This window comes from Poecilia reticulata, chromosome 19, assembly GCF_904066995.2.
Source record: "Poecilia reticulata chromosome 19, P_reticulata-male-v2, whole genome shotgun sequence".
Taxonomy (NCBI): domain Eukaryota; kingdom Metazoa; phylum Chordata; class Actinopteri; order Cyprinodontiformes; family Poeciliidae; genus Poecilia; species Poecilia reticulata.
In genome coordinates, this window is record NC_088848.1 from 19,612,897 (window position 1) to 19,629,168 (window position 16,272).

General features: G+C 40.5%; 3 protein-coding genes across 4 annotated transcripts in view; 1 reads left to right on the forward strand and 2 right to left on the reverse strand.

Annotated features, from left to right (window-relative positions):
• unc13d (unc-13 homolog D (C. elegans)) overlaps window positions 1-2,200 on the reverse strand; it is a 20,078-nt gene extending 17,878 nt beyond the window's left edge. The window contains exons 1-2 of the mRNA XM_008437786.3: window positions 1,614-2,200; window positions 738-764 (exon numbers count right to left, since the gene is read on the reverse strand). Of these exons, the coding sequence (XP_008436008.1) occupies window positions 738-764; window positions 1,614-1,676 (90 nt within the window). The 5' untranslated portion in view covers window positions 1,677-2,200. The remainder of the gene's footprint in view (window positions 1-737; window positions 765-1,613) is intronic.
• Window positions 2,201-4,221: 2,021 nt separating this feature from the next.
• Window positions 4,222-10,107, forward strand: wbp2 (WW domain binding protein 2). The gene is made up of 8 exons (XM_008437792.3): window positions 4,222-4,461; window positions 5,658-5,766; window positions 6,962-7,097; window positions 7,182-7,274; window positions 7,366-7,512; window positions 7,602-7,724; window positions 8,811-8,887; window positions 8,980-10,107. The coding sequence occupies exons 1-8, from the start codon at window positions 4,403-4,405 to the stop codon at window positions 9,025-9,027; spliced, it is 792 nt and encodes a 263-aa protein (XP_008436014.1). The 5' UTR covers window positions 4,222-4,402; the 3' UTR covers window positions 9,028-10,107.
• Window positions 9,972-15,908, reverse strand: trim65 (tripartite motif containing 65). 2 transcript variants are annotated; one of them, XM_008437791.3, is made up of 9 exons: window positions 15,762-15,908; window positions 15,290-15,365; window positions 14,914-15,177; window positions 14,723-14,818; window positions 13,650-13,880; window positions 13,406-13,574; window positions 13,229-13,318; window positions 12,910-13,127; window positions 9,972-11,689 (listed from the first exon to the last, which is right to left on the reverse strand). In XM_008437791.3, the coding sequence occupies exons 2-9, from the start codon at window positions 15,305-15,307 to the stop codon at window positions 11,381-11,383; spliced, it is 1,395 nt and encodes a 464-aa protein (XP_008436013.1). In that variant the 5' UTR covers window positions 15,308-15,365; window positions 15,762-15,908; the 3' UTR covers window positions 9,972-11,380. The 2 variants fall into 2 exon arrangements, with proteins under 2 accessions (XP_008436013.1, XP_008436012.1); XM_008437790.3 differs by having other exon boundaries at window positions 14,914-15,365.
• Window positions 15,909-16,272: the final 364 nt, after the last annotated feature.

A 16,272-nucleotide genomic window follows, 5' to 3' on the forward strand; every position in this document is an offset into this window, starting at 1 on the left:
GGCTACAGTAGGAAAATCTTCTGGCCTCAGTATCATTAAATCACTCAAACATGCAGCTCATGCAAGACCACACGGGAAATTTACAAATGTCTTATCTCAGACAAGCACGAGACACTTTCAAGCTGTCATGAAGTTAAAGGTGGAATTGATGTTAAGGACTTTAGTATGTGAGCCTTTGATCAGGGTCATCTGAGCAGTTCCTCTTGTTATGATGATTTAGAAAAAGCAAACACATTAGTTTGACAATAAATAGCTTCACCCAACCACTAACCAATAGTGCCAGGCAAATAAAAAAAGAAAAAAAATCGAACTATCATTCATATCTGAAAATTGGGCCAAAAAGCCAAGATATATAAACTTAGAGGCAAAACTGTACTTTTTCCATTTTGACAACCGTAGTTCCAATAGATGTTTTCAGGGTTGGGATTCTTTTTAGCTAATAGCAATGGTTCCACTTCAGTTTAGTTATTTAGCTTTCTGTGTTGATGACCTTTGACATTGTGGGTTATTTGTACATTCTTGTAATTTTATTGCAGGACAAAAGTTACTTGGTAGACAGTGAAGCATTTCTTAGAAACAAACTACTTTTTTTTTTTTTACAGCGTATTTTTGTTTTTCCCTTAAAGTGACATCCGTGGCAGTGTTGCCCTCAATCAAACATCTGTTTAACTTACTCTGACCATCCACATACATAATACTGATGAAATACTGTTTAAATGTCATCTGATCTTACTTACCTGCCTGTGTCTTGGTGTGCCATGTTCCTGAAAAAAATAACAATCATATATAAGCAGATATAAGGAGACTGCAAATTTTATGAAGCAGCTAAAATGAGATAAAATTGAGGTTCGTGACATTTTGTTACTAGATTTGTCCCTGCTTAAAAAAGTAATCAAGTTATTCTCATGTTTCTAATAATGCCTTCCTCACAGGAGGACTTCCTCTATCGTTGATTATGAAAATGACATGAAGGCAACCGTGAGGAGGCTTAACATTCAAATCGGGGGAGGAAAAAAGTAAACAACTGAACTGAATGGGAAATCTCACATTGTAAATATAGATATGCAAACACGGTTGGACGCAGCCTCTTCATACACACACGTCGTAGCAAAAACAGCTGTCCCAGAATGTTTTCCACAAAGCAGCAAAAGGGTCTTTTAACTCATCAAACGGCATTCTCCTTCAGATGAGTTAGCAACAAAACCATGCAGAAAGTTTGAAGAGACAAAAATAAAAATAGAGTTGACTTAAATATCTATCTAAAAGCCCTGTGAATCATAGTCATCAGACCTTAAAATAGCCATCAGGAGACGATGACTCAGTGCTTGGACAGACGTTTTAACATCGCAATGAGCACAGTTTTGTTTCTGCTCAGAAATATCACCTGAATAAACGTGACTGAACTCACACCAGCAGCTGAAAGCCAAAGACAATCTTTTTGTAACAACGTTATTAGAGCGCTCGATCTCTTCGATCAGCACCAGCTCTCAGCGCCAACCACCCAGTTGGCAACTAACCAACTGCTGCAAAAGTGAGACGGCATGTTAAACACACATCGGCTTTGTTAAAGTGAGTTGGTGGGTTTTTGTTTTCTTTTGTTTGTTTTTTTTTACCTGTTCAGGTGTTTGTAGTAAATTCTCTCCTTTTCTGGTGTTCTGCCCACTTTGACCTGCCATGGTGATGCTTCTATCTTATCACCAGGCTCCTTCCTGGTGAGCTGGTGTGCTCCGTGTGTGAGATATGGGGAAGCTGTGTGTGCGCACTGCATTTCGATGTACTATCACACAGCAGCCGGAAGTCATCACTTCCTGTTAAGGCTGGTAACGTCAGTGACTGCTGTGACTTAGGAGTTTTTATATATTTTTTTGTTTTGTTTTCTTCAACCAGCACTCTCCTTTATCTCTAAATCAAAAACTACAGAGCTCGTTCGCTCGTTCTCCGGCGTTTGCTTGCACATAAGAAAACAGCACTTGCAGATTCCCCTCACTGACCTGTTGGTAATACTTTGTTCGTATTGTAGGAAGGTTCAACTGATGAATCTCAACCACAGATGAAAAACACGTCTCACACAAGATTACATAAAGCTAAAGGAGAAGCTGTCCGTTACACCAGTCGGGCCACGGGACTATGAAAAATTGAAATTTGTCAATTATTGACAAATTTATTTTCTTCCTCTTTATGTTTATCAGAAATAATCATGAGATCTGTCGATTTCCAAAACTTGCTAAGGTATTTGTTACATTTGAACTTTTTTTTTTCTCATTTTGTTGTGTTAATAATCCTAAAGTGGAATAAAATGATTTTGCTTTTTTTTTTATTTTTTTATTTTTTATTATTATTATTATTATTAAAAAGTGTGTATTGTCTAACTCCTTTAGACAATACCTGTCATTAGATCTGGTCATTTTTGTTATTTTCAAGTTATTTATTTGTTTACATTTGCAGTTTTATAATTTCTTTCTTTTTATGTGATGTCTAAATTGAGCTACTTTTGTTTGAATATATTTCTGTTTTTATTGCATCTTTCTTTATTTGTGTTCCTTTATTTTTTGAATTATCTTATGTATTAAATGAACTTACTTTTTCCCTCGCCCTGTTACGTTTTCCCACAGCATGATGCCGCCAGCTTCATGTTTTACCACATAGCTGGCAAAACATGAAGTGTGTTCAGGGTGTAGTGTTTGCATGTAAGGGGGAAAAAATTGTAAAATTTTGGTCTCATCTAACCAGAGTACCTTCTTCACATGTTTGATGTGTCCTCCATCTTGTTTGTGGAAATCATAACTTATTCACCCATCAGATCTCTGCAACAACTCCCAAGTTCCCGCAGACCTAATGATTACTTCTCTGATGAACTTTAGAAGATATTTAAAGTTTGGGATTATGTTCTGTAACCTCCACCTTCTTTAGACTTTACCACAGCTTTATCCCTTGACATATGCCGTGTTCCTTGTTCTTCATGATGCCGTTTGTTCACCAATATTCTCCAACAAACCTCTCAGGCCGACACAGAACAGCAGGATTCATGATGAAATTACATTTACATTTCTACTTAGCTATGTAACAATTAGGCAATTAGTTGCGTCTGAAATGATTCAGGAATAACAGAGTTAAAAAGGCTGAACTGCTTTTTTAATTATTGTTTTTCTTGTATTTGTTGACGTTTCCGGATAAAATCAGACAAAGTTCAAGGCATAAAAATGCAACGCAGTTTAAAGCTCAGTCAGGAGAGTGTGTGAAACCACTTCCTCATTTAATGTAATTACACACTTCTGGAATTTTCCTAAGTTTTTTATTATTATTATTATTTCTAGAGTATCACTGAACTCACCTGATATTATGCAGTATCAGTGGGGAAAGACGAAAGTTCCTTGAAATAACATTCAGCGGTGGTTTCCAATTTTGGCCTTGATGTACTGAGACGTTTCCCAGAATACCTGGCTTTTATGCAATAATATATGCTGTGGATATTTGAAAAATAAGCTGTTTTTCACTGGGAGTTTTTTTATTTTATTTATTTTTTTAACAAATGATCATTTTCTGACTTAGTATTGACAGCAGCAGCAAATTAAGGCTGGTCTTTGGCAGATGCTGTTTCATACTCAATCTTGTCACCCTCACACTTCCTCAATCAACTGTTTATGAAGTTATTCTGAAAAGTGTTACTGAGATATAAATTATGTTGTGTTACAGACAATTAAGTTTGGTTTTGTGTAGCTCAGTATCTCTTAAACCACAGAATTTATAATGTCTAACAATTGGACTTTCAGTGGTCATCCTTAATCAATACATCCAGCATAGCATTTTAATACTACAGTGTATTTCAAAACATATCTTAGTTAACACTAGTGCCTTGTAACCCACATTTTCTCTACCTTATTCTTAATGTCAAGAAAGCATATGGATACATTGCAATATAAACAAATAAATAAATAAATATATTTTCCTCCGTCGTTGGTAAAATTATCGGTGATTGTCGTTGACAACCTACATTTGTACATTTGTTGTATAACTCCGTAGAAACTTCGACATTAGCTCACCGCTTACGTCATACGTTAATTCTCAACCCTTCAGAAATAATTTCAAAATATCAAGAATATAATGTGGCTACGTGTTATTAATTTGTTTTTTCGCGTATCCAATTAAATTACAGCTTTCAGCTTACATTAAGAAAATATGTTTTGTTTATCGGTATGCATATTTTGTGCGTGCGTGCGTGCGTGACGTCACTTGAACGTACAGCGGAAGAAAAGCAGGTGCAGCTGTAGCATCAGACTCATAACAACCGTTACCAACGTACTGTGACAGCTACCGAGGCCCCTTTTTTCTTTCTTTGGAAAATCTCTGAATACCTTTTCAGCTGAGCTGTTTCCGCTGTGAGAGACGCTGGAGGGTCGACATCATGACTTTGAACCAGAACCACTCAGAGTCTGGTGGAGTCATCATCAACAACAGTGAGAGGTAACGCTAGCTTTTAGTCACCGTTTTCCACACTCGGCCTACTCTATCTTTTTCTTTTTTTGGTATAAACGCGAACAGTGCAAACTAATGGAAACACAACGTCGACCTCACAAATAACGAACAGCAGTAGTGCACATTATGTAGCTATTCGCAGTATATTACTAATTCATAAAAAAAATAATAAAATGTACACTTTCCCAATTTTACTTATTTTTACCTTTAAATTCTGAGCAGGAATGTAGCTCCTGTGGATTTAGAATGCATAATAGACTGTTTTGTTCTATTAAACACGAGGTTTCACATAAATACGCCACTATTTGTTGCAACGCCATGGAAAATTCGAGGCGCGTTCGATAGCTCTGGGTCGGCTCTCGTGACCAAAACATGGCCTTCAATCAAAACAGACTTCACGTGCTAACACGAAGAAGAAGAGCATGGAGCGCGAGCCTGCTTTCAGGATACGTGTAGTTCAGCGTTTAAATGCTTCTTGTTCGGACTGTGGCTCTACACGAACACATATTGCATTGCGTAGTTGTGCTTACACAAGCCTGCTGGCCTCTTACACGCTGCCCTGCTTTGGCAGAAAAAGGTTGTTTGGTTTTGATACATGTAATAGAGGGAGACTGGGTGTGTTTGCCCAAATGTGTCTCATGGCAATGCAGAAAAGAGAGGGTGTGAACTTCTCTTTCACATTACATCAATATTTTCTTGGTTAGAAATGTATTAGAATTTCAGAGTTATGGACGGAGACTAGAAAGCATTGAACTAACAGATTATTAAAAGTGCTTTAATAAAGATTGAACTGGTTGCTGTTAGGCCAAAATACGAAATTTCTGCCATATCATTTGTAGAGAAAGCAGGGTTGGTATAAATTTTGCCTTATAGCTGCTTCTGGAACATGCAGGAATGTAGTAATTGAACCATCAGGAGAAACTGTCGCACAGTCTGTCACTAGATGGTATCAGGGCCTAATCCTATTATTTCAGGGCCATGTTTAGTAACTGGACAGCTACAGAAAAACCCAGCTGTCTCAGCTTTAAAATTGTAAGTGAAGGGTTATGAAACTGAAGCTTGAGCCTGGAGGCTTGTAACGAGCCATAAGCATTTTTTACTTGCATTATGTACAGTGTTTATTTATTTATTTATTTTTTATTATTATTGTAAATGTATGTCTACGTGTTTGTTTACGTCACTAGCGTGTTGATGTCCCATGATAACGTGGAGCTCGTCTTCTGCGATGCGGATCGTCTACCTGAGCCGTTCAGAAAGAGCAAAAAGGGCAGCGTCTACTTGACACCGTACAGGGTGAGTGACTTTTTGTAATCACCACCTCTTGCGAACAAAAAGCAAATACTGTCAGAATTGTCTTCTAATTGCTCATGAATAACAAAAGTGAATATTCGCTCTTTAAAATGCGTATTTTGCTCCAGACTAACTAGTTTTTTTTTCATTAGCAGTTGTTTTACTGAAGAACAGGTTTACTTTTCTGCAATAAACAGTATTCCTCATTAGGGATAAGTCACGTAGATTTGTATCACAATATTTTCAGATAAAACAAGTTACCTCTTTCTTTAAGAAAAAAATTACAATAATAATAATACTGTCAGTTTTGACATCAAGACAAAAAAATTATTTATCATGATTTTGTTTTAGATATCAAACAAAGCATTGAAATTCCTACTTTTGCATTTTTTTAGCCAACCAAGGCATCAGAAAATCTATGCCTTAAAAAAGTTGTATTTATTGTAGAACAATCCAATCCAGATTGTACAAATCTACATTTTTTTTTAGACTTGGAAATCAAACAAAAATTCCTGCATGGTGTATCTTTATATGTAGTTTTCATATTAAATAACAGTTTGCAGTCATTATTTCCAGGATAACGGGAAATGGGCTCAGAGGTGGTTATTAACTGGGAAGTGTGCTTCATAACCTCGTTGCCACCAGTGCAGAGCTTGGTTAGCAGGTGGAAGTGTGTGCATTGGAATATAGCTGAGTTGGATAACGTCTTTGTGACAAAAAAACAGTAACAAAGAAGCTCTTTATGTCCAAGAAAACAACAGGAGACATTTACATTCTGCAGGAAGTATGAGGACAGACAATGGAGGTTATTATCTCTAAAAACCTACTTCTGCTTTAAAACGGAGTTAGGATCAGAACATCCTGCAAGATTAACTTTTTCTAACATTCCAGAAATGACACGTGTATATATTTACTTATTTTTGGTCATTTTTAACCTTTCTATACTCAAGTGAAAAAATAAAAACACATGATACTGCAAAAAACAAGACAAAACTAGTTCAAGAAATCTATAAACAATAGGTAAAATTGTTGTTAAATTGAAACAGGGCCAGGGATGATTGGAAAAATGATGAAGCTGTTTTTTTTTTAAAATTACTTTCACAGACATATTTCTAACAATATATAGCACACACAAAACCCCCCCCAGCAAAACTTAAGTCCAGCTTGAAAGTCGAAACCTGCTGCTTCCTCCTTCCAGGTGATCTTCCTGGCTAAAGGACGCGACGCTCTGCAGTCCTTCATGATGCCGTTCTACCTGATGAAGGGCTGCGAGATCAAACAGCCGGTTCTGGGCGCCAATTACATCAAGGGCACCGTGAGCGCCGAGTCCGGAGGTAAGCACGCCGCGTTCGGCCCCTTCATTCGGCTGAGACGGGTTCTCTACCATCTGGATGAAATCAATGTCTTCATTCATTCAGGTGGATGGGAAGGAAGCGCCACGTTCAAGCTGGTCTTCGCCGCCGGCGGAGCCATAGAGTTTGGCCAGTTCATGCTGCAGGCAGCAGCTCAGGGTAAGAAAATGAATCATTACATCTAAACAGTAGGTTTAAAAAAAAAAAAAAAAAAGGTATTTATTTTTTGTGGTATTTCTTGTTGCTGCAGCGTCTAAGGGCCAGCCGCTGACTCCTAGCTTCGGTGGCTGCCCTTTCCTGGCTAATGGAGGCTACGCTTTCCCTCCTCCCCCAGCTAACGGAATGTACCCTCAGGGACCTCCACCCGGCTACTCCTACCCTAACCCCCCACCTCCAGGTACCATACCATCATACTGACAGCTGTGTTATTAGTGTGCGTTTCAACAAACGTTTCATTTGGTTCTCTCTTCTTCTCCTGTGATCCAGGGGCATTCTACCCAAGTCCTCCAGCTTTCGATGCGTCTGCCAGCTACGTACCGCCCCCTCCTTACTCTGCCCCTCTGGGTCAGCAGCCACCACGTGACCCAGACTTGCCCTCCTCAGCAGCAGGTGAGTCTCTCAAGTGGAGAGGCTCTTGAGTGGTAGCTAAGATCAAAATAAACACATAAAAATAAACCTGATAGTTCTTATTTCTCTTTAGGCACAGAGACAGTTTTGAGTAAGAGAATCGTTATTTAATTTCATTTGTTTTGCCTTCTCAGATTTTTATGACCACACCAACAGCAACGTCAAAGGCTGGAGCTAAACTCATAGCAGACAAAGAAAAACAACCAGAAGATGAAAAAACAATTAGATTTTCTGTTGTTTTTCTCATGTAGATTTCTTTTTGTTTCAAGAACCTGAAAAACTTTTTTTTTTAAATTGCATTTATATTCTAGTGAGAAATCAAGAGATGTCTTGAGGGGAAATTCAAGGCTTTCGAACTCAACCGCCATGGTAAAGCACGGTGGTGGCAGCGCCATGCTGCTGTGTCGAGACGCTTTTCCTCAACAGAGCTAGAGAAGATGGACTGAGAAAGCACCAGGCAGAGAGGAAGCAGATTCACATCTTAAAATGGCCTAGTTAAAGGCTTTCCATTCAATTCAGAGCTCGATCTACAGGAAATCTGTCCATCACCGTCTGCAATAACTCTCTGAAGAATTTGAGTTAATATGAGTTAAATCAACATTTAATTTAACTTTGGGATCAATAAAGTATTTTCGAACTTGAATTTACAAAGAAAAATACATAAGTTTGTTTCCGTCACAACTTTTTACTCATTTATTGTTTTATCACATGAACTCTTCTGGAGCAGCTCAGATTTGTTGGTAGCAACAATAACAACAACAAAAAAAAAGTTCAAGAAATGTGAACATTTTCACAATAAAAGTCAAAGAAATGTAATCATCTGATGAACATTAGACCTCTGCAGTCTGAGTCAGGACATTTTGCCTTGTTAATGCAATTCCATCGTTCAAACCACTCTCTGCTAACTAATGTAAAATTTGGCTAACATTTTCCTGCACCCATCAGTGAAATGAGCTCTCCCCTCTCCCCCCTTACCCTTCTCATGTGTGCCAGTTTTTTTTTTTTTAAAGGGTCAAAGGCATATTTAATAATGAACATCCTCTCCTGTTCTCTGCCTACCGTTCCAAGCGGAGGCCAAGGCAGCGGAAGCGGCGGCGAGCGCCAGCTGTGCCACTCTGCCTCCTACGCACGTGTACCTGCCGCAGGTAAGAGCCCGTATCCCAGCTCCGAAAAACTACTTCTGATCAATAATTGAAATGAAATGAACACTTTCTCTCTCTCTCATTTTTCTCTGCAGGACAAGCCCCCGCCTTACTCCCCTCCAGAGGACAAGAAGAACCAGTAGACCCTGTGTGACCCCGCCCTCGTTCCTCTGTCTCCTCTCATTTCATTGACTGGACATTTTCTCCTCTCGGTCTTCCTTATCACCTTCTAACATTCCTTTTTTTCCCCCCTCCACCCTCCTTCTCGTTGTTTTCTTGTCTCCCTTCATCAGAAGCACCTTTACTTACCAGGAAGTCGCAAAGAACAAGCGCTGGCAACCAAAACGGTCGCCATCTATTGTATAGTATTTGTCGCTTTCCAAGTGTCTCGTTAATCCTCCCCACCGTTCTCCCTCTTTTAACCTCTTGCGATCTGATGTTGAATGATGTGACGCTCACGTAGAATTTTCTATCTAACCAAACTCTAAACCAATGAAGTCATTTGCTTCGCTACAGACAGCCGGAGGCAAACCGAATGCAGTCTTATTTTTCTATTATTTTTGTGTGTACCAAGATTTTCAAGAAGGTATTTTCTCGAGAACAGTTAGCGTCAGAAGTATGAAGTAGCTTTTTTTTTTTTTTTGTAAAAGCGAGCAGATTTTGTGTGTTTCGACATGCTGTGGTGGGACCAGGAACACTAGAGAGTCCACAATCTGGGATTAGAGGGGTGGATTCTCCCACCGATGTATCGCGGGAGCAGACCGGTCACCTAATGATGTCACGTCCTGTTTGCCCCAGGCGTCACCTCTCACTCTTCTGTCGTCCCATTTTTGTCTTTTTTTTTTATTGTTGTCTTTTTCCCCAGATAGTAACACGACCGCCTGGAGGACGGGCTCAGTTTCTGTTCAACTCCGTTCGCTCGGTCTGATCTCGAGCGCCTCGGTTCTTCCTTCCTCTGTGGTCATTTTATCTGTATCCTGTATCTGTGGCGCATCAGCGGCTCATTCTTTGCACTTTTAGAATGCTATGCATCAGGCTATGGTTCGCTCTCGTCATGGCTGGGTGTACAATAACATTCAGCTCTGTATGTATTTCAAACTTAATTTATTGAACAGTTACTGTAGAATGGTTCAATTATGGAAAAAACAAACAAATGGCATGATCTCAACAGAAGCATGTGCGCATTAGATTGAAGTTTAATAAATGGCTCTTAACTCATGAAACAGGGAGTGCTTTTTTTTTTTTAATTTCCAGTCAGGATTGTTGTCACATTTAAAATTTCTACTTTAAACAGAAAAGAGAAACTCATTCTAGATTGATGCTTCTACGTCAGGAAAAGTGCTCTGATTCCATCTTTTGCAGCGTTTTGTGCATATTCACAGCAGTTTCCCTATAAATCCTGAGCCTCAAGTACCTCAACATGCCAAAGGTTGACAGCGTAGCTCAGCAAAAGTGCTTAAAAAAACAAACAAAAAAACATGACTGGTTGTCATAAACGTGCTGAAAACATCTAGAAAGTGCCGTAGATTCCAACATCACACTGCAGGAATCAGTTTCTGCTTTCATGCTCAAAGTCCAAGAGCTCTTTTCTCAGCAGTGCTTTTTAAAATCTGTTAACAAAAATGGATTTTATTTGCAGCAGGTGAAAGAGTTGCTCTTTAACAAGTAAAGTGGCAATGAATGGAGACTCCAGTTTTGACATGTTTAGGATCATTGTCCCTCCTGCTTGGATGAACATCGAAGCTTCTGGACTACAAACCTATCAGTACCAACTGAGGTAATTCTGACAAATCAATAAACCAACCAACCAAAACCTCCAGCTGTCTACATGGACAAGCTAAACATCTCCTGCACAAACTTTTTACGGTCGGAGATGAAAACTGAGATGTTTGGATAAATGTAGATGGTTAGCATCACATTCGTGCCCAAGATGATTGTATGCAATATCGGAGCAGGAAGGCAAATGACAGTGTTCCTTTCAAGCTGGTTAATTCAAACAGACAAATTGAAACTCTTTGTAGCACAAATTGGCAGCATATCATTAGCCAGTCCGTTGTGTAGATATAGCTCCAGCTGCATCTTGAATAATGCATGAAAACATCACAATTGTCCTGTCAATGCAAAACACCAACAGCGAGAATTGTCATTGCGCTCCTCTTGGTAAACATATTTTTCAAAAAAGTTAAAATAAGAATTGTATAAAGTGTTGGCAACCCCCATGTTTGAACACATTGGAGTCATTTTCTTCAGTCTTCTCTGCCTGCATTAAAAGCTGTAAACGAGGATCAGCTGGGTGCATAACGAGTTGATCTGGAGACACCTTGAAGTTGATTTCTTTGACGTGTGAAACATAAAACCATTTAGATGAAATGGAGTGAAAGATGTAAGGATTCAGAGTTTGTCGCCACCAAGTGGTGAGAGTAACACAAACCAGAAAGGGGAGAAAGTTTTTTAAATAGATAAAATGAGTTTCTCTGTGTCGAATCAGCCGGAGGCTCACGGGGAGCAGAGGGTAATGCTGACTCCCTCCCCTATCCAGCAGGCGGGGAACAGCTCCTGGGTGAAGGCACAGTGGAAGGCGTGGAGCCTCGTCTGTCCGTCGCCGTAGTAGGTGAGCGTCCCCGCCTCGTAGTCCAGCAGCATGCCGATGCGGCTGTGATGGGAGTGGCCGACCAGCGTCTCCCGCCGGCCGTTGTGCCAGGCGGAGAGTTGGTGCTCGTCCAGCTGGAGGCTCCACGACAGTTCGTTCATACCCACCATGCACCGCTTCCCTTTCTCCTTCCTGGGGATGGTTTCATAAGTAACCTGGAAGAGGGAGAGGTAAAAAAATTAAATGGACATTTTTTTTATTTATTTTTTTATTATTTTTTTTTAAGGGCATTTTGTGTGTCGCAGGGTGCAGGGGTCAGAGCGGGCGAGTGGCTATGGACCTCGACGATGCCGTATCGAGTTCGACCCCCGTCCTCGGTTCCTTAGCCGCATGCTTTACCAGGCCCTACTTTCTGCACTCTTTCTGTGTAATTACTGTCAAATAAAAGCCACTAATGTCGAAAAAAATCTTTAGAAAAAAAACAGTGAAGAAATATATCGTTTTTTTGGGTGGCCATATACGACAGCTCAAACATGGATGCTAACAATTTAGCTAGCGCCCTTTAATTTGACCACATTAATTCAGTGGCAGAAGAGCCCACATTACGAAATAACTGGTTTTAACACCATGACCAGAGGCAGTTGTCCTTTTAACATAAATGTAACTTTTTATTTTTAGGTTTATACTTCCTCATTTAAGTTTTTAGGAAATTGTAATTACTAATCCTTGACATCCTGTTTCACATGGTTGTCAGAGGTCATTTCCTGTTTGCACTGGCCATTAAGCTACTAGATGAAGTTTTTAATTCTGTCAACAGCCAGCAGGCAGGAGTTAACAAAAATCTGAAAAAAGAAAGTAGCAGCAGAAAAATTTGCCATTTTGGGGTGGTCACAAAGTCTCCATGACAAGGAGTACATGCCATGTACTTTCCAATTGTCATTTAAAGAAGCATACAAGGAAAAAAAAAACTTTATTCCAGTAAACAGATTAGAAAAGTCTTATGTTTATGATGGTAGGACAAACACGATTTTGAAATAAGGGATGAATGTGTGGAAAAGCACCGTATGCCCTCTGTATGTATGGTACTGGATCCTTTATGCCACGGACATATCTGCGTTGCAAAGAGCCGTGTTCTTGTGAATAATGTTATGATGTTGAATATAAAAGCATTAACAATATAAACAGAAAGCGACTCATGTTTGGGTCTTTGGGCAAAGTAATAAAGCAACCAAGTCAAACACAAAAATAATTTACTCGACACACAGTCATCCTCCTTCCACTGCCGTCTGAGCCTTCTGACTTGAACCTTAGATACAAAAACCCCCCACAAAACTAAAACTTTGGGCTGAGCTGAAGGGAGAGTAAAAGAAGATGAAATCTCTAATGACCAACAAACTGACGTGATGTACGACAACAGAATCAGCAGAGTCTTTACCCCGAGGTAGGCCCAAGGCTTGGACACCTCCAGCTCCCAGTAGTGCTGTCCCTTTTTAAAGCCCTGGAAGCAGAGCACCTGCCAGGTGTGGTCGAAGCGAGCCTCGTGAGCTGGGACTGGGCGCGGACCGGAGGTCAGGTGCTCTGCCCTCCGATTCTCATGAGACAGAGACAGGTGTTCGTTGGCCGTTCGAGGGTCAAACGTCAGAGAGCACCGATCTACAGAGACAAGAATTGAAGAGTTAAGATCTGTCAAGGCAAGAGTTAAGATCTGTCAAGCTAAGGTTTTAATCATGTAGCGTATAAAAAGCTGGACTCACAGGCACTGAGGCTTTCCTTCCCACCAGGGAGGCACGGAGTAGCTGGACTGGGAACCACAGCAAGTACTGGCCTCTTGTCCTGAGGAGACCCTGGAGAGCCATGAGCCGATGAGAACACGGGTTAGGATATAAGTTCTGGCCGGTCCAGCAGAAAGAAGCTCTTAAAACCAAGGTTACCGTCGTTGTCCTGAAGCACAGTGGTGCACACGGCTCTCTCCAGATCCTCACAAACCAGCTTGGAGACTCGAGTCAGAACGTCTGTGACGCCGTTCAGCCGATCAAGAAGGTTTGGCGACACCTCTGTGGGAACGTCGCTGAAACGTGGCACTTCCACCCGCGTCGACTCCTGAGAGTAAAACACATCTGCTCCAGCGCGTTTCAACAAAATACGAGATCACCGCTGATGTTAAGAGGTACAGACCCTAATGAGGTCGGCGTCGGAGAGATCGTGCAGAGCCGCTATTTGGGCTTGGCTCACTTGGAGGATTTGCGAGCGGTGCTGGAGGCAGGCCAGCCGCGTCTGCGCCTCCGTGATGGCCTCCTCCTTCTGCTGGTCGATGAACAGCTCCGTGGCCTCCTGCTTCTCGGTCAGAATCTTGATCAGAGAGGAGAACTTGGCCCTCATCCAAGACGAAGTCTGTTCTAGAGTCACCTGTTGATGGAAGGACCTCAGTTCCACGACTGCTTAGTGAAATATTTGTCAATCTTTCACCATAAACAAGCAAATATCAACAGATTGGATTTTAATTTCAAACTATGTCTGATAGATAGATTAGAACAATCTCCTACAGTGCCTTGAAAAAGTATTAATACCCCTCTTTGTATTAAGAGAGGTATTACCAAACTCCAGTGGAGTTTGTGGTCGCGCTACAACCACAAACTCCACCGGATTTTATGTGACCAACATAGTTTTCAACATTGTTTCACCAATAAAACCCTGAAACATGTCATGCGGTTGTGTTCAGACAGTTATGTCAGAACTTAAGACAACCAATGGATGAGTGACTCTACGGTCTCTGTAGAGCCACCTTGTGAGGAAGTCACCTATCAGCTCTGCGTATTTAGCCACCTGTTTTTCTTTGCTAAATATCGAGACCTTATTCGACAAATATCGATATTTGAAATTTTGAACTTCCATTTCAGTCATTCACAGTTAAAAAGCTATCATAGTTTGTGGCCTATGAAAGGTTTTCTTTCAACATTGCCCACTATTTAGCTTAGGGTTTCCCCCAGTGTACTATACGCCTGGCAGGCCACCAGGCTTTATTTGCCCCACCACCAGACTAAGCATTTGTTTATTTTAAATAGGGGTTTTTAATACACCAGTAACACCAGTGACATTCACATCAGAATTTTGAATGTTTTGTGTTTATCAAACCCCCATAAAGTAAGTAGAAAAGCATACAGTGTGTGAATACTTTTTCAAGATACCATATTTTCCTTTGTCTAACCATCTAGGTTCTGTTTATATATATATAAAAACTGAGGAATCACCTTAGCATGACTGATGTTCTCCACCAAATCATTTATGCTCTTTTGTGTGTCCTCAAGCCGTTTCTCCACTTCCTTACTCTTTCTTTCAAGCAACAGCTGTAAAGAAACCACAATTTGGGGAAAAGGTTTTTACCGTACTATTAAAAGTTAAGTCTGGACTAAAGTTACAAGTATCCCGACTTGTTTTATACCTCTTGACTTTCCTTCTCTGCCTCCAGCATGACTTTGTCGTGATTGGCGCATTCAGTGATGCCACATTCGCAGCACACGGGCATTTTGTCCTGCCTGCAGTAATAAACCAGGGGCTTCTTGTGGCGATCGCAGAGCAGCAAAGTCCTCGCCCCATCCCCTGACCTCAGCAGAGGCTCCCTGCAGGACGGGCCGGTACTGTTGGCAGACTCGGCCAGCACCGACAGTGACACGTTTCGCTTCAGAACCGGTCTGGACGCGAACTCCTGATTGCAGAAGGGGCAATGGGGGCTTTTGTTAGACTTGCTGCTGGTGTCCCAGTGTGTGCTGATGCAGTCTTTACAGAAGGTGTGGCCGCAGGGGATGGTCACAGGGTACCTGAAACGCTCCAGGCATATGGCGCAGTTGAGATATGAATTCTGAGAGTCCATATTTGCAGGGAAACAACAAACATCTAGAAGAAAGAAAACACAGAGAAAGGATGTCACGATGATGTGTTGCAAGACTAAAAAAAACGGCTAATTCAAAATAAAATGTTCTTTTTTTTTCTTTTTTGCATTGAACTGTGACACAAAGCAACAGCAAAGTAATAAAGTCACAGCGATATACCACGCCATATCCAGGAGGAGCCCAGAGCCAACAGCCTGAAATGAACTCAATGGAGAGCACAGCTAGCGCTAGCTCCCGTTAGCATTACGTTTGGCTCCTTTTATTTTAGCCACGACTCTACGTGACAAATACTCAGTCGAAAATATTAAGAGAACTAAACAATTTAATTCCACATTTTAAACAGCACGCATTCTCTGACTACTGAGTTGTAACACGAATGTAACATCATGACATGTCTTACCACTACAATAGATTTATTCCTGCACGTTACAGAAGAAGCTTCGCTGATGACGAAAACACGCCAAACGATACCTTCACTGGCTACAGGGAAATAATAAACACAACGCTAAACGAGACAAATGAAGGTGGAAGACGCGAACTGTGTTGAGAGATTCCTACCTATTAGGAGTTATATATTTAGACCACTTATTAAAATTAACACTAGTATGCGCTTTCAGGTAATAAATATAGTTAAGAAGCTTAACTGTTAAGAAATTTCTGAAGTGTAAAATCAGTTCGACTATGTTTTGGTCATGTTGAACTCGAAAACTTATATTAGCCCATTTAAAAGAAAGAGGGTTGTGCAATGTTTGAATTCACAACCCAGATTGCTGCTAGTCATTAAAACACAAAAGAATATTTTTACATTTTTATTACATTTCTTTTTTTTTCCTGTAATTTTTTGTATTTTTATTTCCTTTTTTTGACGTATTAGTCGTTGCCTGGGTTACAATACAAGAACACCTGTTCAC